The following is a 21,580-nucleotide window of genomic DNA, read 5'->3' on the forward strand; positions in this document are numbered from 1 at the left end:
GAAGCAGTGGGCTCCCTGCGGAAAGGGCTGACCCCGGGGCCGGGCAGGGGGCCTGTGGCCCCAAGAATGAAGGAAGGGCTGAGAAAGCACGGCATGGGGCTCGTCCGGGGGACACAGGAGCCTGACAAGCGGGGCCGGCCAAACATCAGGGTAAAGAGGTACGCGCTTCAGCCCAGCGTAAGAGACGCGAACACACACTGAACTAGCAAGCAGTGAGAAGCGACAGAGCTCCCATAAGAAAGAAGCCAGACAGCGCATGCACACACCTCCCCAGGAGGAGCCCCGTCCCGGCCCCTGCCGCCCCCACCTCCCTCAGGGGGCTTCCAGCGTGTGGGGGGCAGAGACAAGCCCCAGACACACCCCTCTGGGTGGGCAAGAGCCCCCGGAGCGCCACGCAAGCTGCGGGAACTCCAGGGAGAACAGCAAGAGTGTTGTCGGGCCGCACGCGACGGGCGGGTCCAGGACCCACGCCACCCCCGCCCGCCGAGGCCCACGCACACGGGACGCGGGCGTGGGACTGCCACCAGGGGCCTGAGGCAGAGCAGCAGACGCACTACGGCCGAGGGCACACCTCTGCGGGGGAGGCGGCTGCGTCAGTCCCGACGCGACACGTGCAGCTGGCTGAGCACACTTGTGGGCTCACGGGTGTTATCCAGCTCGCTCTTCAACTTAACGAACGTAAAGGTGTTTGTGAAGCTACGGGGAAGCACACAGAGGCACAGGTAAGGCCCCGAAGCCCAACACAGACCTGGGGGCGGCGTGAAAGGGGCTGGGGAGCCTGGGTGGTGTCCACAGTGAGGGGGCGAGCGTGGAGAGGCACCTCTCACACACACACACACAGCACGCCCCAAGGTTCTGCAGAAAGCAAGGCCTCCTCTTTAAACTCCTCAAATGATCTCACTCTGCCCACGGCTCCAGGGACCTGCCGTCCAGGAGGACTCCGGACACCGCTCCTGTGCTGGACGCTGGGGCACCGTGCTGTCTGCCCGGATGTCTCGGGCACCACGGCCCCCACACCACGGGCACCTTCTCCCAGCCCCACCCGCCCGCATCCAGGGTATTGCCTGCTGGGCACGGCCATCCTCTCTCCCAGCACCACCCTGGACCGAACCTCCACCATCCCTCGCCGGGACCAGCCAGCTCGCCACACCCACTCTGGCCCCCCGAGTCTGACTTCTCCCCCCTCCTCCTCTGATAACACCCCTCAGGGTCCCCTGGCTCTTGGGGTTAAGGCAAATGGGAGGGTTCCCCCCTCATGAGGCGAACCCTGGAGTGCCCAGAAGGCCACCTGGACCCTCTCTCACACCTGGCCTCTGCAAGCAGCCCCGTGGCCTGCACGGTGAATCCCCTCCTGCTGGACAGGCTACCAGGGCCCCCATGGACAGTGCACCATGGACTGTCCCCTCTCCCGGCTGGACAGGCTACCAGGGCCCCCATGGACAGTGCACCGTGGACTGTCCCCTCTCCCGGCTGGACAGGCTACCAGGGCCCCCTTCCGAGAAGCAAACAGACCACACATGTCAACGCCAACCCGCCAGTGTCCCTGGTTCATCCAAACGAGCTGAGTCATCACGCACAGATGAAATTATATGCAGTATTCTAGGAAGAACTGAGACGTTCAAGGAACGAGAGGAGTATAAAATACATTCTAGAAAGATTCCCAAACTCAGATAAAGACATGACTACTTCTGTGCTGTCCAGTCAGCTTCGTAACTGCACAATCAATGTCGGCATATTAAAAAGGAACAGCGCACAGCTGTGTGTGGGGGGGAACACGCAGCCACACGCGTATCAGGGCCCCACGCGCCACGCTGTCCCACGTCTGCACGCCCTTTGAGCTGGCTGAGGCTGCCGACAAAGGGGTCCAGGTGGGACTGGAGGTCACCTTCACATCCTTTTCAGAAACTTCAAATTTTTACTGATGAACATTTTTTTTTTAATCTGAAGAAAACTTTAAGACGTGAGTCTCCCTGCTCCCATCTGGGGAGGAAGGAAGCTGTCTCCAAACCCCCTGGCTGGACCTCCCTCCGCTGGTCCCAGGCTGGGGGAGGAAGCGGGTTCCTGCAGGCTGGGGGTGGGGGGTGGCCACATCACACAGCCATCATGTCGGGGACCCCAGCCCCGTCACTGGGAGACAGCAGCTGTGCCCGGGTCCAGCCTCAGACGGCACCCCGGGCCTGGGGACCACAGAACCACGCAGCGTCCCTGGAAATGAGGGCTGAGCACAGCTCGAGAGGCTCCTGGCAGCTGGAGGTGGCCCAAGGCCACGCCACGCGGAGCAGAGCGAAGTCCAGACACGGAGGGACCCTGACAGCCTGGGGTGCGCAGACCCGCTCCTCCGCTCGGGCCCGTCTCAGGCAAGCCAACCCCAGAGAGCCGACCCCCACCCCTCTGGCACAGCCCCTCCGAGCAGGAAGGGCTTTCTGCGCAGCCCCCCCCCATGCACACAGTGGGTCCCGACGGCGGGAGACGCATCTGCAGAAGAGGTTCACGCAGGCGCTGGGGCAGGAAGCAGCTCACCTAGCCAGGAGCCCTGCTCGGGCCCAGAGCTCCGCCACACTCCCCTGGCTGGGTCGCCCAAGGCCAGCGCCCAGCTTCTCCCACCTACAGCCTGCAGCCCTGCGACCGCTCGCTCCTGGACGACGGCACTCTCCCGCCGCAGCCCCCAGGCCGGCCGTGTGCTGCGTACGTTCTAGGGCCCTGAGGGGCACGCACAGAGCCTGTGTGCGTGCGTGTGTGCGCATGTGTGTGCGTGTGCACGCGGCCGAGCGTGGCTCAGGCGCGTGTCTGCTTCCAATCGTGCTGGAACAATTCACCTGATAAACAAAAACAGATCCAAAATAACCTTTGGCAAGCGGCATGTTTTTAAAAGAAAGAGGAGGTCCGAATGAACTGGCAAGGGTGATGCTTAAGCAAACAGACATGGTCAAGCCAAACATCCAGGCTGTACTTCAAAAGTGCTCGCGGCTCCCGTGACCCGCGGCCGGCCAGGAATGGATTGGATCGTGGGCACGCCGGGCCTGACGCAGGCACGTTGGACCTGATGCGGGCACGCCGGGCCTGGCCCGCACAGGAGACAGGGCAGGACGCCCGGCATGGCCCCAGCATGCGCGGCCGCCTCCCTGGGGCCGCCTGCCTCCCCTCAGCACGGTCAGGGGTCGGGCTGCCCGCCTGTCCGCAGGCGAGGGCCGGGGGCTGAGGGAGAAGAGGAGACGGATGCGCAGGACAGACGCTGCCCCTCCGCCGAGTCTGGTTTTCCTTTCCTAAAACCACACGAGAAGCGCGAGTGCCAGCTTGTTGGTCTGAACGCCGACCACGGGGCGAGAACACGGACGCCACTCTGCGCCCTGATTCCGCCCTCCCCCCGAGAGGGACTCACGACGCGCAGTGCGTGAACCACGCCTCAGGTCTCTTCCGACCAGTTTACGCACAAACACGTGTACGTGCACACGCTTTCCCACACGGCTGGAAGCACGCGTACATGTGTGCGACCCCTCCACCCCGTCGCTGGGCTGAGGGCCCAGCGCAGCCTGGCGGGCACCCATGCCCTCGCAGGCCTGGCAGTCCCAGCGGGGCCTCTCCACCCGCACTTTCGTCACCCTGTCGGGGATGCTCATGCATGGACACCCTGCGCTCTGTGGCTGCTGCCCTGGGAGAGGCAGGGGAACGGATGTGGTGGCCGGTCCTCCCGGAAGCAAGGTCTAACAGCCCCCATGGCAACTGGGGACGCTGCCCAGGCGGAGGGTGCCGGCCCGCGCGGAGCTGTAACCAGGGACGCTGCCCGGGCGGAGGGTCCCAGGCCCGCGCGGAGCTGTACCTGGGGACCAGGTCCCACCCCCGCTCCGCTTCCTACCAGCCCGAGATCCTGGGCAAGTCACCGCTCCCTGTAGACCGTGTGGCCACCTTGTTCCTGAGCAAACGTCTCCCATACGCTCGGCCCTGGTCAGTGCCCTGAAGGGTGCGTACGGCAGTCGGGTGACCAGAGGCGCCCCAGCCACCCTGACGGGGGCGGGGGCTCCCGTGACGGGTGGGTGGGGCCCAGGGCTGAGCGTGGTCCGACCACAGCACCCGAAGGGTTAAACGGCCCTGCTGGGCCCTTCCTGCCGCAAGGACTGTATTAGGCGGGAGATGGGCCGCGTCTGGATCGCATTAGCGGAGCTCTGCTTGGCAGCGTTCCCTGGCGGGCGGCCTCCCTCCCTGCCCGACCGCTCGCCGCGGCTCAAAGCAAATACCAGGGTCCACATATAAACCGGCGCGCTCCCTCCTGTCTCTTAGTCCCGTCTCGAATAAAACAAGCTCTTAAACTCCTGACCTTCCGCCCAGTCACCCTGCTTGTTTCTGGCGGCGGCAGCGTCGCGGGGGCTGGGGGCACAGCGGCCCTCCCCGAGGCCGGACGCTTCGCCAACCGGCACGGGCACCGTGCAGGCTGGGGCAGCTCCGCCCGAGGCCGGCCCAGGGGCCCGTCACCCTGGAGAGAGTAAACAGCCCCGGGAGGACCCTCCCTTCCCGAGGCGCCAGCGCGGGGCCTCAGACCGCACCTTGCAGAGCTGGACGGCCCCCACGCCAGGGCCAGGAGGAGGCCTAGGGGCCTCCAGGCATCAGGAAGAAAACCTCAGGAGCACAGCTGTCTTTCCTCGCCAGAGGCCCCCAGGCTGCGCTGGACATGCCAACAGTGCACGAATTCGTGCTTTCCCACACATCCGAGCTTCAGCCCTGAGGCCACCCCTCCAACTGGATGCCCCCAAAGACCCCAAACTTACTGAAATCCAGCCCATGCTCCCCTCCGCTTCTGCCCCCACCCCAGACTTTCCTGGCTCCCCCTCCACAACGGCTGCACCAGCCCACCTGCTCCTCAAGTCAGAGGCCTGGGAGCCGTGTGGACGCGCCCGCCCCTGCACTTGGCCCCATCAGTCCAGCCCCGGGCTTGGGAATGCCGCCTCCCAAACCACTCTGAGGCCCACTGCGCTGCCGCCTGCTGGACTCAGGTGCCCCAACCTGCTGGGCCACACAACAGCCCCCCCGGCCCCCTGCGGCCTGTCCCTCTGCATGCACACACCCACGCTCTCCTCTGCAGCCTTCAGAACCTCCTGCACGTTACAGGGACCACCGTCTTCAAGGCTGAATCCGCCGCACCCCCGAGGCCTACTCCCACTACCTCCCTGCCCGTCTGACCTGTCCCATCTTTGAGCATCAGCTAAAGTGCCCCTCCTCCACTCAGGTCGTCACCTTCTCTAAGTGGCCTCTCAGCAGGGCCACTGCAGGCGTGTTCCCGGCTCAGCACCCAGCCCCACCCCCTGCCAGCCTCACACGGGAACCTGTCACCTGCTCTCCGGGAATCTGCCCTGTCACGAGGACCACAGTTCCACCCGGGTGCATGGGCAGAAGAGGGGAGGGCGCGCGGGCCGGAGGAGAGGGCACATGGGCAGGAGAGGGCGCGCGGGCAGGAGAGGGTGTGCGGGCAGGAGGGGAGGGCGCACAGGCAGGAGGAGAGGGCGCGCGGGCAGGAGGAGAGGGCGCGCGGGCAGGAGAGGACAGGGCATGTGGACAGGAGGGGAGGGTGCGCGGGCAGGAGGGGAGGGCGCGTGGGCAGGAGGGGAAGGCAAGTGGGCAGGAGGGGAGGGCATGTGGACAGGAGGGGAGGGCGCGCGGGCAGGAGAGGAGAGGGCATGTGGACAGGAGGGGAGGGCGCGCGGGCAGGAGAGGAGGGCACGTGGGCAGGAGGAGAGGGCGCGCGGGCAGGAGGGGAGGGCACGTGGACAGGAGGGGAGGGCGCGCGGGCAGGAGGGGAGGGCACGTGGGCAGCAGGAGAGGGCGCGCGGGCAGGAGGGGAGGGCACGTGGACAGGAGGGGAGGGCGCGCGGGCAGGAGGGGAGGGCACGTGGACAGGAGGGGAGGGCGCGCGGGCAGGAGGGGAGGGCACGTGGGCAGGAGGGGAGGGCGCGCGGGCAGGAGGGGAGGGCATGTGGACAGGAGGGGAGGGCGCGCGGGCAGGAGGGGAGGGCACGTGGGCAGGAGGAGAGGGCGCGCGGGCAGGAGGGGAGGGCATGTGGACAGGAGGGGAGGGCGCGCGGGCAGGAGAGGAGAGGGCATGTGGACAGGAGGGGAGGGCGCGCGGGCAGGAGGGGAAGGCAAGCGGGCAGGAGGGGAGGGCATGTGGACAGGAGGGGAGGGCATGTGGACAGGAGGGGAGGGCGCGCGGGCAGGAGGGGAGGGCGCGCGGGCAGGAGGGGAGAGGGCATGTGGACAGGAGGGGAGGGCGCGCAGGCAGGAGGGGAAGGCAAGCGGGCAGGAGGGGAAGGCAAGCGGGCAGGAGGGGAAGGCAAGCGGGCAGGAGGGGAGGGCACGTGGACAGGAGGGGAGGGCGCGCGGGCAGGAGGGGAGGGCGCGCGGGCAGGAGGGGAAGGCAAGCGGGCAGGAGGGGAGGGCACGTGGGCGGGAGGGGAGGGCGCGCGGGCAGGCAGATGCCATCACCCACTGGACATGTCCTAACCTACACACCCCCACGCGTGTCCTCACACACAAGGGTCACTAACAGCAAGCAAAGACGTGACTGTGTCTGCTCAGTCCCCCAAGGCCGGCTTGACCCTCATTTACCACTGCCCAGAAGCATTTAAGTACTTTTGGGAAAAAAACATAATGGCCGGCATTTTTTTTTAAACAAGAACAGGTTATACAATAAAGCATTTGAGCAAAACTTCAAACAAAAGCAGGCAAGTGCCTTTACTTTAGGGAGACATCTCACTTGCCATTTCCCTGGGATTATTACAAGTTGAAGCCTGTGCACAATTAAAGTGATGTTTATGGTGTTTTTATTATTGTTTTATTTCTTAAAAGAAAGAATGATAAATATTCAGTGTAAGTGGTACACTGGCTCTACGCACACTCAGGAAACACTCAACTTTCCTTTAATGAGGAAAATAGAACCAAGAGGGTCACGGCAGCAGCTGAGAGGACGTCAGGCAGGAGGGACCATGGCCAGGGGGGCCGCACGTCCCTGCGAGGCCGGCCCGGGTCGGGGGCCTGGGCGAGGGGCCTGGCCGGCCTGGACCGCTCCCTCCCAGACGAGCCTTCCGTACCAGGAAACGGCTGAGGAGGAGGCGGGCACCAAGGCAGAGGGCTTGGCCGGGGCCGCAGCCCTGGGCGCCTGGCTTACTGTCAGCATCGGGCCTCCTGGCTGGAGGGCGCCGGGACGCGGCGCCTGCCCCCAGGCCCGGGGAGCAGCGTCTGCACAGCCCTCTGAGGTCGTCAGCTGCATCGGAAGCCTCCTAAGAAACAAGCTGCTTATTCGCTCTCTGGTTTTCTCCTACTGCTCTGTTCACTAAACAGTTTCTGGAGCCTGCTCTGGGCTGGGCTCTGGGTCAGTTGCTGAGAGCATGGAGCCGGGCGGACGTGGTCTCTGCCCTGGAGGAGGTCCTCGCAGTGGGACCCACGGAGGAGACACACGTGGGGGCGTGTGGCCACCCAGGGCGCCGCCAGGAGCTTCCAGGAGAGACCCCTGCGGGCGGGGAGGGTGCAGGTGAGGCTTGGCCAGAGGCAGGGGTGGCGGAGGTTGGGGTGCGAGGACCGAGTCCTCCCAGAGTCCCGGTATCCCTCACCCCGGGGATCGGCTGCCCAGCGGAGGCAAGGGGAGGGGAGACGCCGCTGGGTCCTGTTTCAGACAGGGTCTCCTCTGTGAGGTCTGAGTGAGGTGAGTCCACCTGCATGCAGGCTCCATCTGGAGGAGTGCGCTATCAAGATCTGAACTGCCTCTAAAAGCCTCATCACTAAACAGGTGTCCACACCCCCTGGTGACGTCCGTCCCTCAACACAGCGACGTGGCTCTCAGCGGACCCTCGGGCTCTGACATGCACCCCACTTCAGGGGCCCACTAGACGTCCTGTCCCTGCACAACCAGGAGAGGACCCACATGCCCTGCGCGTGGACCCACACGGATCCATGTGACGGCAGTGCTGAACGGCAAGGCGGCCTTCCGGCGCGAGGCGCTCTCCGCCATCCCCCCGGTCAGGGACGGGGGCCCTCAGGGTCTGGGCTGTGACGGCCGGTGTAGCAGAGGGCGGAGGCCGCTGCCTGTGGCCTGACCCGGGTGCCCCTTCACTTCCTCACAGTCTGCACCTCCGACGGGTCCTATGACACAACCCTGACAGCGGTCGCCAGTGGACACGTCGCCAGCTGAGCACCCCGAGGCCGTGCCTCACTGGATGGCCCCAGCCCAGCGTGGAGAGGTTCCGGGAGCCCAGGGGGCGCGGGGGCTGGGGTTTAAGCCCCGTGGTCTTGGTTCTCCTTCATTCCCCCTCAGCCAACGGGCCCCAGCTGGGGGCGGACATGGCGGCAGGGCCGGGCCGGGGTCTGGTGGGCTGCAGGCGGCCGGGAGGCGATGGGGCTGTTTATCTGGAGGGGCCGGGCCGTGCCGCCCGGGGAGTTCAGGCGGTCAGAAGCGTCCAAGGCGATTAGTGGAGTCTGACGGGGATGTCGTGGCCTCGAGGCAGAGCCGTCCGGTTAGAAGCCGGCCCTGCAGGGCCCCAGCGCCCCGGGCACGTGATGCTGAGCAGGGGCTCCCAGGGTAGCAGGCACAGTGCCCAGAGCCGGCCTTTGGCGCTGGCCAAACGGCTTCAACTACTGGCTCCTCGGTCAAGGCCTTCCTCCGGGTCAGATGGGGTCATGCGGAGGGGCGGGAGAGTGGGGCTGGCTCTCAGTGAGCGCTGACCCACCCGCAGAGCCCCGAGGCCTGGTCACCTGACAGCAGCCCAGAGGGTGAGCCGTCTACGATTCCACGGAAGGGCCGGCCCGAGGCCCCAGAGGGCGGGAAGAGCTTCCTGACTTCAGGTCTGTCGTCTGAAATCCCCACTCACTCCTGGGGCCACGGCGGGTCACCCCGGGCTCGGCCGCAGGGACAGCGGGCGGGAAGAGCTTCCCGACTTCAGGTCTGTCATCTGAAACCCCCACTCACTCCTGGGGCCACGGCGGGTCATCCCGGGCTCGGCCGCAGGGACAGCGGGCGCGTCCTCCTGTGCCTCTGGAGGCACGCGGCCACGGCCAGGTGTCGGCCGGGCTGAGGCCCCGGGGCCCCCGATGGGACACCCCCCACCCCTCCTGGCTGCGGGCGGCCGGGTGACCAGGGGCGCCCCTGGGCTCGGGCTGCAGTGCCCCAGCCTCAGCCCCCAGCGTCACACGCCCCTCCCTGAGGCTCCCCGCGTCACCCGATGCTTGTCATCGCGTGGAGAGCCCTCCCTGCCCGGGCTGAGAGCCTCAGCTCTCTCTCCTGGAGGTCCTGGGGGCACAAGCCACACACGACCACCCGCCCTCTGGTCCCCCAAACACCACACCAGCTTGTGTGCAAAATGCCGTCAGCCCTCCCAGTGTCCAGATCTTCACCCCGTTACAGACTTAACTCTAACGAGCCCCAAACTCCCTCTCAACATCACCAGCGCACGTCTCGCCAGCTAAGCCCCCAGCTCAGGCCTGAGTGGTCCGGGGTGCTCTGTGACAAGTTATCAGCTCTCACACGGAGAACGTGGAAGGAGCTCAGAGCTCATGGTCCCGGGCAAGTCTGAAACCCAGCAAAACAAATCCCAGTGGGCGCCCAGGCCTGCCCTGCAGATGACCCTCTGGGCCCATGGAAGCCCCATGGGCTGCATCCCTAGCCTTGGACCCAGCCGAGATGCGTCCTCGGACACGCCACTGCCCTACCCTCGCTTCCTCTGAGGACCAGAGACCTTCCTTGGGCCCGGAACGCCTGGCGGTCTCCCAGGTTCCCACTGGCCTGTGTTCCCCACCCTGTATTCCCCACGGACGAGAGGAGTCAGTCTATCAGTTTCCCCCTGAGGGGAGGGATCAGGGCCGCTGGACACTGGGCCAGAAGGGACCAGGAGCAGGGGTGGTGAGGACCCCCCGCCGCCACCCTTCTCTCAGGCCTCCGCGGAGGACGCGGCGCCTGTGGTGTGACACCAGGAACGCGCCGTCATCCGGGTGTCCCTGGGCTGTCCTGCCCGGGGCAGCCACGGTCCTGATGGCGTGTAACGTGAAATCCCCGCGTTGAGTACGAGGGACTCGGGAATGAGCGCCCACACACCCTTGCCGCCCTGACTCGGGGGCTTGCAGAAAGCAGAGGGGCCCTGCCTGGCACCTCACTCAGGGCCCGCACCGCTGGGCCCAGACGCCCCCCGGGGGCCTCCTTCCCCCAGAACACCGCCAGCGAGGCTCCGGCCGCCGGGTGCTGCTCCGAGCACTGAGGCGAGCCCTGGATCCAGGACGCAGGCAGGACGGACGGAGGGAAGATGGGGCAGCGCCGGCCCGGCAGCGGGGGCGCGCTCGGGGCCGGCCCCCCTCCCTGCCTGCTCGAGAGGGGCCCAGGGGAAGGGGGAGAGAGGCCAGACTGACCTTGAGGGCCGGGATCTCCACGCTGTCGCCGAGGCTGACGGAGCCCGAGAGGATGGTTCCCGTCATCACGGTGCCCTGGCCTTTGATGGAGAAGCAGTGGTCCACGGACATGAGGAAAGGCCCCGAGGGGTCCCTCGTTGGGATGGAGATCTGGGACGTCAGGAGCTGGAAAGACAGGCTTGTGCCACACCCCGGCAGGTGGGGAGCTGGCGGGGAGGGTGGAGACCTCCCGCCCTCCTGGAGACCTCCTGACTCTCCTTTCTGACTTCGTTAGAGAGGACACTGTCAAGGACTGTCTGGTACCGAATGGTCCAGAGTCCTGGTCTTGTGGTAACGACTCCTTTGGAAAAAGACCAGAGTATGTGAGCAGGCCCAGCCCTGAGGCTTCCGACACGGACATACAGACGTCCCCCAGCAGAAACCACCGCCTCAGCGTCCCAGACCAGTGCAACCTGGAGCTGACGAAAAACTCAGCAAAGCTTCACCCAGAAACGGGTTTGCTAAGTCCATAAAGTCGGCCCCGTACAATCACAGAAACGGAGGCCACGCAGGTGGTCACGCCTGACCCAGGTCTGCAGACCCGGGAGCCATCCCCGCCAGCCGACCTAGGTCTGCACCGCAGCTCCACCTCCTGCTCACCGTGTGAGCCTGGGCCAGTCACTTAACCCCTCTGAGCCCCAGGCTCCTTCCTGCCAGAATGCGGGTCACTACTGAAGCCTCCCGAGGTTCGTTAATGATCACGTGACCACGAATGTTCACGATCACATATGAGCAGAGCTCAGTGAGGCTCTGGGAACCTGACGACCAACCTCCCCGCCGGAAACGCTCTGACGGGTCGCGGTCCAGGCCCTGGGGGTGGGGGTGTGTGCTGCGGATTTAACCCTGTGAGGAAGGGCAGGGAGGTGCAGCCCCGCGTGGGTGCAGCTGACGTACCTCGATGAGCTCCTGGATGCCCTGCGGGGCTTCCGTTTCAGGGGCGTCTGGCCCCCCAGGCTTGGCCGCGACAGGTATGACAGGTGCGCCCCGGAACCTGGAAGAGAGACAGGCCCGCCGAGGTCACGGAGCGCGTCCGGGGCCGCCTGGAGGACGGAGTGTGACGGAGGCCTCCGCGCCCACCCGGCCAGAGGGACTGCGGGGCGACCGTCACGCTCCCCCCGGCAGACCCCGTGCGGAGGCCCGTGCTGAGCCACAAACGCCAGAGGGGGGCCCTGGGTCCTGAGGAGGCACAGTGAGGCCCAGGCCCTGTCCCTGAGGAAAGACCCCCAGGGAAGACCCCCGGGCCCCGCCCAGCCTCTGCAGGGACTCAGGATGCGCCAGGCGCCTGCAGGCCACCCCCCAGCCTCCCGCCTCCCGAGCCCCACCTCTTTAAGCAAAGACTCCCACTGAGTAGATGCTGAGCTTTTCCACTGGAAAACAGACAAAACCCACAAACGCAGAGAAGAGAAAACACCCAGCTTGCAGTCCCACCACGGGGCTGCGCTTCTTCCAGCCTCAGCCTCCCAGCGCACTGCCAGGGAACCACTTCATGGTTTGGTTACGTCAGTCACACACTTTCATGTCCTTCTAGCTTATTTGCCATTATATTAGAAAGACTCTTCTGTTGAAAAATAACAACAATAATAACGACTCATTTGACTAAGCCAAGAATACGACAAGGATGCTCTCATTGAAACCCCAGAAACGAGGACGGAAGTGTCACCGTCTTACAGATGCGAGAGAACGGCTCAGAAGGCGAGTCAGTCTGCTCCGAGCCCCGCCACCAGTGGAGGGGCCAGGCTGCAGCTGCCGCCTGCACAGCTCGGGCTCGTGACCCAGGCCACCTCCGCCCTCAACAGCTGCACCACCATGGGGCCCGGGATGCACACGCTGTCCCCACGAATGGGACTCATCCAGAACATTTCAGATTCTTCACTGTTACAAATGAGACTGAGATACACATGCTGGTGTCTATGCCTTGATTTGGGCTACATTCATGAGGTGTATGTCAAAGACTCAACAAACTGAAAACCAGTGAAATGTGGAGTAAAGACACTCAGAGAGGCTCTTCATAAAATCGCCGGAAACATGATCAAAACCAGCCTTCTCAGAACCCTGCAGATCAACAGAGGCCTGCAGCTGTCTGCAGAAGGTTCAGTCAGGAGAAACGGCCGATCTCAGCGCGAGCCCCTGGGCGAGGGGACCGCTGCAGCTCTGTAACTGCCTTGTTCCACGCGCCCTCCTCGCCCCTGCAGGAGACTCGAGCCCCCGAGTCTCGGTCAGAGTGGAAACCAGCAGCCCGGCGGCCGCTGCGAGCGGTGGCGTGTCTGCGCCCTCGGAGCCCCTTCCTGGGAAACGGCGTCATTTCTCCTATTTGGCAGCTCCTTGGGAAGCCAGCTCTCAGCCAGAAGCAGGGCGTGGGCCCAGCTCTCAGCCTGCAGCGGGGAGCAGGCCTCGGAGACCGTCCCACACGCACACCTCGGCCCATGCTCCACCAGCCCCGGGCCCAGGGCCGCAGAGGTGGGGAAGGCAGGCGCTGAGAATTCCAGCGATTAACCATAAAGCTTTCGGAAATTCAATTATTGTTTATCCAAACCCTTTTGGGCTGTGCACTGTAACAGAATGCATCGGTGTGTTGGGCTGGTGTCTGGCCTTGTCCCAGGCTCCCGAGGACCTGGCCTGCTGGTCTGCTGAGCACACCGTGCATCCTGGCTGCTGGCTCCTGGGGGACAGGTGGCCCCTGCCCAGTTCAGACCTAGGCTGCTGTCTGGGCTCTAGGGGCCCAGGGGTGCTGGCCAGACACGGCAGGAAGAGCCCGGAGCACTGCCCCTCCTCCCAGCAGTGCGGGAGGGGGGAGAGGGTGCCTCCTCTTCCCAGGCAACCCCCCCACCACTGCTGCGGCTCCTCACGGTGTGAGCGGAGCCCAGACCTGCTGACTGCACGCAGGCTGACCTTCGTCAGCACACAAGACCCACCTCAGATCAGCTAAAACCACACACATGGGTGTGTGTGTGTGTGTGTGTGTGTGTGATGCACGTAAAAGGTGTACACAAAGGGAGTCTGAGCTTTAGGTTTGGAATAGCAAAAGGCAAAGTAATGGTATTAAAAAATACAAGCGATACTTATGATTCCTTACTTTGCTCACAAGTCAAGCCAGACACAAAGCCGGGGTAGCTGAAGAGTGGTGGCGAGGGAAGGCCCCAGCCCAGGGCCGAGCGCGCAGTAGGTGCTCCACACGTGACAGCTCGTGACGCAGCCCCTGGACGTCCGGGCCCCACAGCCAAGGCTCCCTGATGGTAAACACACCGAGGCCAGACCTAGCAGCTCGCGCTCCACAGAGGAAGAGACACGGAGGCCGGGAGAGGACGCCAGGGCCGGAGACCACGCCGGCTGCGAGCGGTTGCAGCATGCACCACGCGGGGGCCGCCAGGCCCAGGGGAGGGGTGCTGTGAGCAGACAGCTTGGTTAGAACAGAAACAGGAGGGAACCAGAGTGGGTCTGGGAGAAAGAGTCCCCAGGACGCTCTCAGGCGACAGCCTCAGTGGAGAAATGAACAGAACAGCCTAGAACACAGCAGCGCCGGTGTGTGATAACAGCTACATCAGATCACGTGCGTGTGGGGGAGACAGGCAGGGGCCTGCGGGAAAAGCACGGTGATTTGATGCATTGGGAAGATACGGGTACACTGTTACCGTCTATTTTTATTTCTGTTAACACTGATAAATACTTACGCAAGAGTAAATTTAAATGCCTTCAGAGATAAAGAAATCACAAAGAAAAATAATCAAAGAGCTTGACTACATAAAAATTAGAAACTTCTGCATGTTAAAAAAAAACAGAAAGACAACAAGTGCTAAAGACTTAACTTATAGGAAATGTGACAGGCAAAGGGTTAATTAAGGACATCCTTACTGATACTAAACACTCTTGAAAATCAAAAAGCAAGCATTAAAATTGCAAGAGGCAAACAGACAAAACATACAGGCACAAGTTAAATATGCAAAAATACAACAATTTAGATACATAAGAAAAAATTTTCAGCCTTACCAGTAATTAAAGAATTGCATATTATTATAGCAAGAGTGAAACAACATTCTATCTTAAAGTTTTCAAATCTATTTTTAAATTAGACGCTAGCGTCCACCTGTGAGAAACGTCAGAGCACCCAGAGACTCACAAAAGGTCCGGAAGGGCTCCTGCCCTTTGACCCGGGACTCTCTCAAGAGAGAAAACTCAGAGGACGGGCACAGCTGAATGCTGGTCAAAGATGTTCATCAAGGATTATTTACAAGAAAGAAAACTTAAGCCATTCCCAAGCATCAGCAACAGAGTCTTGGTCACATGAAGAACTGCTCCATAAAATGTTAAGTAACAGAAGCCCAAATCAGGAAGGTAAATACCTCAGGACCACAGCTATATGCTTAAAGGGGGAGAACTGAATTCAGCAAAGTTGCACGGTACGAGGTCAACACAGAAAAATCACTTGTGTTTCTATATACTAGCCAGAACAATCTGAAATGGAAATTAAGACAGCAATTCTGTTTATAATAGCATCTAAAAGAATGAAATACTTAGGAATAAAGCTAACCAAGGACATGAAAGGCTTGTATACCAAAACCAACAAAACTTGGATACAAGACATTTGTAAAGATCTAAACAAAGAGAAAGACATTCGTGTCAATGAACTGGAAGACTTACTCCTGTTGAGGTGTCCATTCTACCTAAAACCATCTGCAGATTCAATTCAGTCCCTATTACAATTCCAACCACCATTCTGTACTGAAATGGAAAAGGAGATCCTCAAATTCAGATGGGAATTGCAAGGAGACCCCAAAGTCAAAACAATCTTGAAAAAGAAGCAGAAAGTTGGAGGGCTTAGCTTCCTAACGCAAGCTTGCCACAGAGGGGCAGGGACGAGGCTGGGCAGTGCCGGCGAGGACAGACAGGGGCCTCTGCAGCCCACACGTGAAAGGACGAAAGGGAAACAGATGGTGCTGGGAGCACGGGGCTTCTGCAAAGGAATGGAGGTGTGCCTCTAATGCAGACCACAGGCAAAAGATAACCAGCGACGGAGGGAAGGCCTATACTTGAGAACTAACACAATAAAATTCTCAGACAAAAGAAAATTGGGGAAAATCTTCGTGACGTTGAATGTGGCAACAATTTCATGGATATGACACCAGAAGCACAGGCAAAAAAGAAAAAGAAAGAAAGAAATTGGATTTCATCAAAATTAAAAACTTTTGTGCATCAAGGAATACTATCAAGAAAGTTAGAGACAGCCTACAGAACAAAAGAAAACATTTACAAGTCTGACGTGGGCTTAGCCTTCAGGATATGTAAAGAACTCCTTCAGTTCAAGAACAAACCACCTGATTAAAAAATGGGCAAAGGATCTGATGGCCATTTCTCCAGAGAAGACAGACAACAGCCAACACGCACATAGGCGTCTCCACAGCAGTCAGCAGGGAAAGGCAAATGAAGCCCACAGCGAGGCTCCGCCTCATACCTCCTAGGAGGGCTGCAAAGAAAGGATGCAGAGAGACTGGGACCCTCGCGCACCACGTGGGCAACGGCGCGGGGTCCCCCAGAAAATCCCCGAGAACGAGTCACCACGTGAGCCGGGCCCACTCCCAGGTTCACACCCAGAGGGACAGGGGCAGGGACCGCAAGGGAGCTTTACTCCCCGCGTTCCTCGCAGCGTCACTGCCCACAGCCAAGAGAAAACAGCCCGTGTCCATCAAGAGATGAACGGACAAGCAAAATACGGCCGAAACCCAGTAGAAGGACTGCGAGTCTGACACACGCCCCAGCGCGGATGGACCTGGAGCCCCGCGCTCAGCGAAGCAGGGCAGACAGAAGGCCACGTGCGGCCTGATTCCACTCCCGTGAGGCCCCAGGGCAGTCAGACTCCCACAGACAGAGGCAGAGCCGAGGCCAGCAGGGCCCGGGGGGCCGCAGGGAGCAGTGACCAGTCATGGGGACAACAAACAAGAGCTGCAGGCAGCGGTGACGGGCACACAGCTCTGTGAAGGCGTTCAGCGCCTCAGCAGTGTGTTTACAGATGGATAAAAGCATAACCATCGTGCTATGTATGTCTTACTACACTTTCTGAATGTGGAAGACAGGGTGGGGTGATGGGGTGCACGGTTAGAAGATAGGAATGGGATAAACCATGTCAGCAGCTGCTGCTCTGAGAAACCTTTTGGGGGCTTCACTTTCTTTTAACAACTTTCCTCTATTTTCCAAAGTTTCTTTCAGTTACTCTTTGGATAGGAAAAATAAAGCACCATGTTTTTACCACTTTCTAGGTTTTGATACATACATAGGTTGGCTGTCCAGATTTCTCATTTCTAGACAGAAAGTTGCTTCGCGTTTGAAAAGGCTGTTACAAAGGATTTACCTGACAAGGGACCCTAAGGAAAGGAAAAGTGAAAGTGAAAGTCGCTCAGCTGTGTCTGACTCTTTGTGACCCCGCGGACTATACAGTCCATGGAACTCTCCAGGCCAGAACACTGGAGCGGGTGGCCTTTCCTTCTCCAGGGGATCTTCCCAACCCAGGGATCAAATCCAGGTCTGCCGCATTGCAGGTGGATTCTTTACCAGCTGAGCCGCCGGGGAAGCCCTACGGCCACTGAAGAGGACTGAAGGGAGCTCTCAGCTGCGGGGAGTTAACAGCTCAGTTCTTCCCACGAGACGGTTGCCCTGGCGGGCACACTCGAGTGTCCCCACCCCCAGGCGCTTTGTGAGGAGAGCTGAGCGTCAGCGGCCCTGCAGAGGCCAGTCTCCTCTGCATGCGCAATAAAGGCTGTGACTGACCTTCACCCAATAAATTAAAATAGGAAGGGTAATTTAAAGGTATGCGCGAGACTTTTCCTTAAATTTACCTGATCTAAATGGTTGGTATTAATTGACCCTTAGTAGCATCCTAAGCACTTCCCAGAAGGTCTCATTTACAGAAAACGATGCGGACACCGTGCAGGAGTCCCCAGAACCTGGTCTCCCCTTTCTGACAAGTAAATAAAACGGCAGGGAGATCAAATAACTCACTAGAAAAAAGATATAACTTTTTATCTTCCTTTTTACAGTCTCACATCCACTTCCGCTGGGAATAACAAAGTCTGAATTCTTATGCAACACTTATCTAAATGTGTCGATTTTATCGGATTGATGAATTTTGCTAACAAAAGGCAGCGCTGGGAAATCTTTTATGACACATTTGGCCCATTCTCAGGGCTGAAGCTTTAATTTAACCAACTGGAGAATTCTGAGCGAGAGCTGCAGGTGTTAGAGCCGAAAAAAGCATCATAGAGGGGAAAGCATATCCATCTTTGTGACGGGGAGACAAAACCACCTCCACTGTGCGCGCCCCCCAGGGGGGAGGAGCAGGGGCCGGGGCTCGATGGAGTCGGTGGCCGTGGGTCCATCCTGATCAGAGGGCGCTGGCCGCGAGGGGGGCCCAAGGACACAGCAGGTGCGTGGACACCCGTGCTCCGTGGGCGTCTTCTGCTTTTGCCTCCGTGGCCGCCGAGCACCCAGGGGGCTTTCTGCCCCCCGAACCCTGAAGACCAGCAGCTGGTGCAGGACAAGGCCACCCGGTCGCCCTCTCCCGGGGCTTGCCCCTGTCTCCGGGACCCTCCCGACCACAGCCTGCTTCTCCCGGTCACGCCCCTGCACAAAATTCAACGACTCCCCACTTCCCACAGGACAGAATCGTAAACCCCTTGGCATGAAATACTCCAGAGGGCCCTGTGATCCAGCCTTTGTCCATCACCCCTCCATCCACCTGTCCGTCTGTCCCTCCAACTCCGTAAACCTCTGTGACAGTCACGTCCAGCCATCACCCCAACCCACCCCCGTCCGATAACCAGGTCTCGGCTGAGCAGGCAGTGAGCAGGCAGGACTGAGGCGTCACCCACTCGGTTGGGGGCAGCTTGGGGCCTGTTCAGGCCACATGATCCCTGGACCCTCATGGGCCAGTGCCCGGCTCTGACTGCTCCCCCAGGACACACCCAGAGCGGCGGGCCAGCAAGACGCAGGCGGCCTGGGTCCCTGAACGAGACGCCGACGGAGCCACCCGGCGCTCACGTCAGGAAGCCGCCCCTCCCGGCTCCTCATCCTCCGGCACGAGCACCGCGGCCTCTACCCCGTCGGCAAACCCACTTGGTGTTCTCCAGGGTCTTCTGCATCTTCCTCGTCATCCTGTCGATCGTGGCCTGTCTCTTCCCTTCGGGCAGGAGGTCGGTCTTGTTCAGCACCACGACCAGCTTCTGGCAGGCAATCTGCCCAATCACGAGGCACTCGGCCGACTGGGTCTGCATCCCCTTGGTCACGTCGATGACCAGCATCATCAGGTCAATGATCTGGGCCCCTGGGGGAAGAGAGGACCAGGTCAGAGGCGAGTGGGGGTATGCGTGGCGACCACAGCCCCTAGCGCCGGGTGGGGGGTCACCTGGCCGGGAACGCTGGCCGCTCCTGGTTCTATAACCGGATTTCCCCGTCTCTAAATGGGCAGCACGGCAGGCTCGCTGGGGGCTCCAGGAGCCTGTGCGCAGGGCGGCCTGGCGGCTGGAGGACTTGCTCCCCGGCCGCCCTTTCGCTGTGGTGTTATTCTGTCAGCCCACTGGGGGAAAACCAGAACCTCCATGCAGTCTCAAGTTGTTTCCTCCTGATGCTGGCGTGGAGGGCCTCCACCTCTAACCCGAGCGGCTTGCCTGCCGTGGCTCTGCCCTGCCTGCTGTCTGACGGACCCCCAGCCACCAGCCTCTGTGCAGGGCCGCGGACCCCCGCCGCCCTGTGGGGTCTCTGCCCCGGCCCCTGCCCAGCCTCTCCGAGTCCTGGCAGCCCCCCTGCCTCCCACACCGTCCCAGCCTTCTTTCCTGCCCTGTTTCCCCAGGACACTTAGTACCTCTGCCTCTGCCTGCAGTGGGCGCTGCCTGGGGCTGGCCTGGCCTCCCCGCCTGCTGCCACCTGCGGGGGTGGGACACGGATGGATACTGTTTCCCCTTCGGATTGGATTGTTATTCTCTGTGGCCAATTTAAAGACACTTTAACACTGCTGAGCCAAGAGGAGGGGCTGGGGGCGCCTGCAAGGGCCCTGTTGACACTTTTCTCTTTGTGGCCGATTTAAAGAGAACCTAAGAGGCTATCCTGGGCGGGGAAAGCGCACTGCGGGCCTCTCTCCTGAGTCACCTTTGGCATTTAGGAATCTTTCCTTCCCATGCAGAAATGTTTCCTTTTTATGTGGAAATGGTCAGTCTTTCCTCTTTTCCCTTTTGTTTCTGGGCTTTGTGTGTTACCTAGCTATTTTTTACTTTTAAGATTATATGTATTTTCTCACGTGTTTTCTTCCAGTCCTTTTACAGCTTTAAATGTCTATGTTTCAGAGACTTCGCTGGCAGCCCAGCGGTTAAGAATGCACCCTGCAATGCAGGCAACGTGGGTTCGGCCCCGAGTCGGGGGACTAAGATCCCACATGCTGCAGAGCCACTGAGTCTGAGCACCAGAACCGGAGGGCCGCACGCCGCAACGGAAGATCTGCCAAGACCTCAAGGGCAACCAAGACTCGATGCGGCCAAATGTGTCTAAACATACTTACAAGTCTCTGCTTCAAACTGACCCATTTGGAATTTATTCTGGCCTAACATGCAAGGTGGAGACCTAACTTGAGTGTTCTCTGGACGGTGACCCGTTGCCTCCGAGTCACGGTAACCCTCTCTCCTCTGCAGATCCCGACAGTGAGACTCGGGAGGAGAGGCGCACTCGGGGGGCCCTGCAGCCGGGACCCTCGCCCCCGGCGGCCTGCGCCCAGCCCCGCGGGGGCCGAGTCGCGGGCCTCCGGCATTCGCTGGCTCCCGGCTCGTCCTCCTCTTGGCAGGGGTCCAGCACCTCTCTTTGTCTGCTGTCTTGTCCTCGGCTGTTTATTTTTTTCTTGTCTCCGACACGGCTGGCTTTGTTGTTCCTCCTGTTCCTCCTCTGCTGACATGGCCCTGTCGTCCTCCTGGGCTCTTCAGGGGGCGGTGAGTGAGCAGCCCCGCGCCCCCAGGGACGGTGCTCGGCCCAGGTCGTCCTGAGGACGCTGGCAGCTTGCCGCCGCGCCCTGTCCTCTCCCTGTCCTCTTGGCTTCCTCGGAGGAGCCTGGCCCACCTGCTCCTCGGGACGCTGCAGGGGCCCAGAGACCCAGGAATGCAGGCCCTGGCCAGCAGGCAGCTGGCGACGGAGGAGCGGGCGTGTGAGCGCAGACAGCTGCAGGCTCGAGCCCTGGCTCTGCTGCTCAGTGTCCTGGGCCCGGGCCTCCGCCTCCCGACCGTGAGATGGGGTCTCCTCGCGGGGCTGAGCCGAGGGCCAGGGCTGGCGCGCAGCAGGCAGGCCTCACAGGCGCACGTGCGGTCAGGAGCTGGGCCGCTAGCACAGACTCCAGGGCGGGGCGACCGGAAGCCGTGGGCCCGGCAGGACGGCTCCTTGGCCGCGTCAGAGGCAGGCCTGGGGTGGCCACAACTGCCGACTCCCAAAGATTCTACCCGACCCATCTCGGGCCGAGTGTGGGCAGTCCGTGCGGGCTGAGCTGCGTCCTTCCCCGGGCCGCCGTCCACAGCCGGCCCCGCGCAGGCCCGCTCCCAGCCCGGGGCCTGTCCCTGGGGCCGGCAGCCGCTCCGGGGCTCCTGCGGGCCTGGCGGCACGCTGGGTCTGCCAGACACAGGGTCAGCGAGTCACTGACGGGAGCTGGTCAGACCGCTGTGGCCCCCACACAGGGTCAGCGAGTCACTGACGGGAGCTGGTCAGACCGCTGTGGCCCCCCGCTGGGCAGGGTGTGTGTGTGTGTGTGTGTGCGCGTGTGTGTGTGCGCGCGTGTGCGCGTGTGTGTGTGTGCGTGCGTGCGTGCGTGCATGCGTGCGCAGGGGTGGCCCGCTTTGCAGGCCGGGTTCAAACCGTCCGAATCTCCTGCCCACTGGGGTACACAGTATTCCAGGCCACGGGCTGGCACTCGCCAAGGGCCCCGCGGAGGGCCTCACGGACGCTGCTTGGAACCGTTCCACGCGGCCGCGGCTCCTCTCCCCCGCCCGCTGTGGAAGGACCATCCCAGCAGCCCACGTCCTAGGGTTCTGGCGCCGAGGCGCTTCCCATGGCCCCTCACGTCCCCGCGCACGGAGGCGCTCGCTGTGCTGGGAAACGCTCCCGATGACGCAGGACGCCGGCGTCCACTGCAGCTCTACGCTGGGTTGTAGGC

General features: G+C 61.7%; 1 protein-coding gene across 2 annotated transcripts in view; it reads right to left on the reverse strand.

Moving 5' to 3' along the window:
• EEFSEC (eukaryotic elongation factor, selenocysteine-tRNA specific) overlaps positions 1-21,580 on the reverse strand; it is a 113,982-nt gene that overhangs the window by 47,041 nt on the left and 45,361 nt on the right. For both annotated transcript variants that reach the window (XM_043885511.1, XM_043885512.1), the window contains exons 2-4: positions 18,517-18,724; positions 11,311-11,407; positions 10,378-10,542 (exon numbers count right to left, since the gene is read on the reverse strand). In XM_043885511.1, coding sequence (XP_043741446.1) covers positions 10,378-10,542; positions 11,311-11,407; positions 18,517-18,724 — 470 coding nt within the window. The remainder of the gene's footprint in view (positions 1-10,377; positions 10,543-11,310; positions 11,408-18,516; positions 18,725-21,580) is intronic.

Source organism: Cervus elaphus, chromosome 24, assembly GCF_910594005.1.
Source record: "Cervus elaphus chromosome 24, mCerEla1.1, whole genome shotgun sequence".
In the NCBI taxonomy this organism is placed as follows: domain Eukaryota; kingdom Metazoa; phylum Chordata; class Mammalia; order Artiodactyla; family Cervidae; genus Cervus; species Cervus elaphus.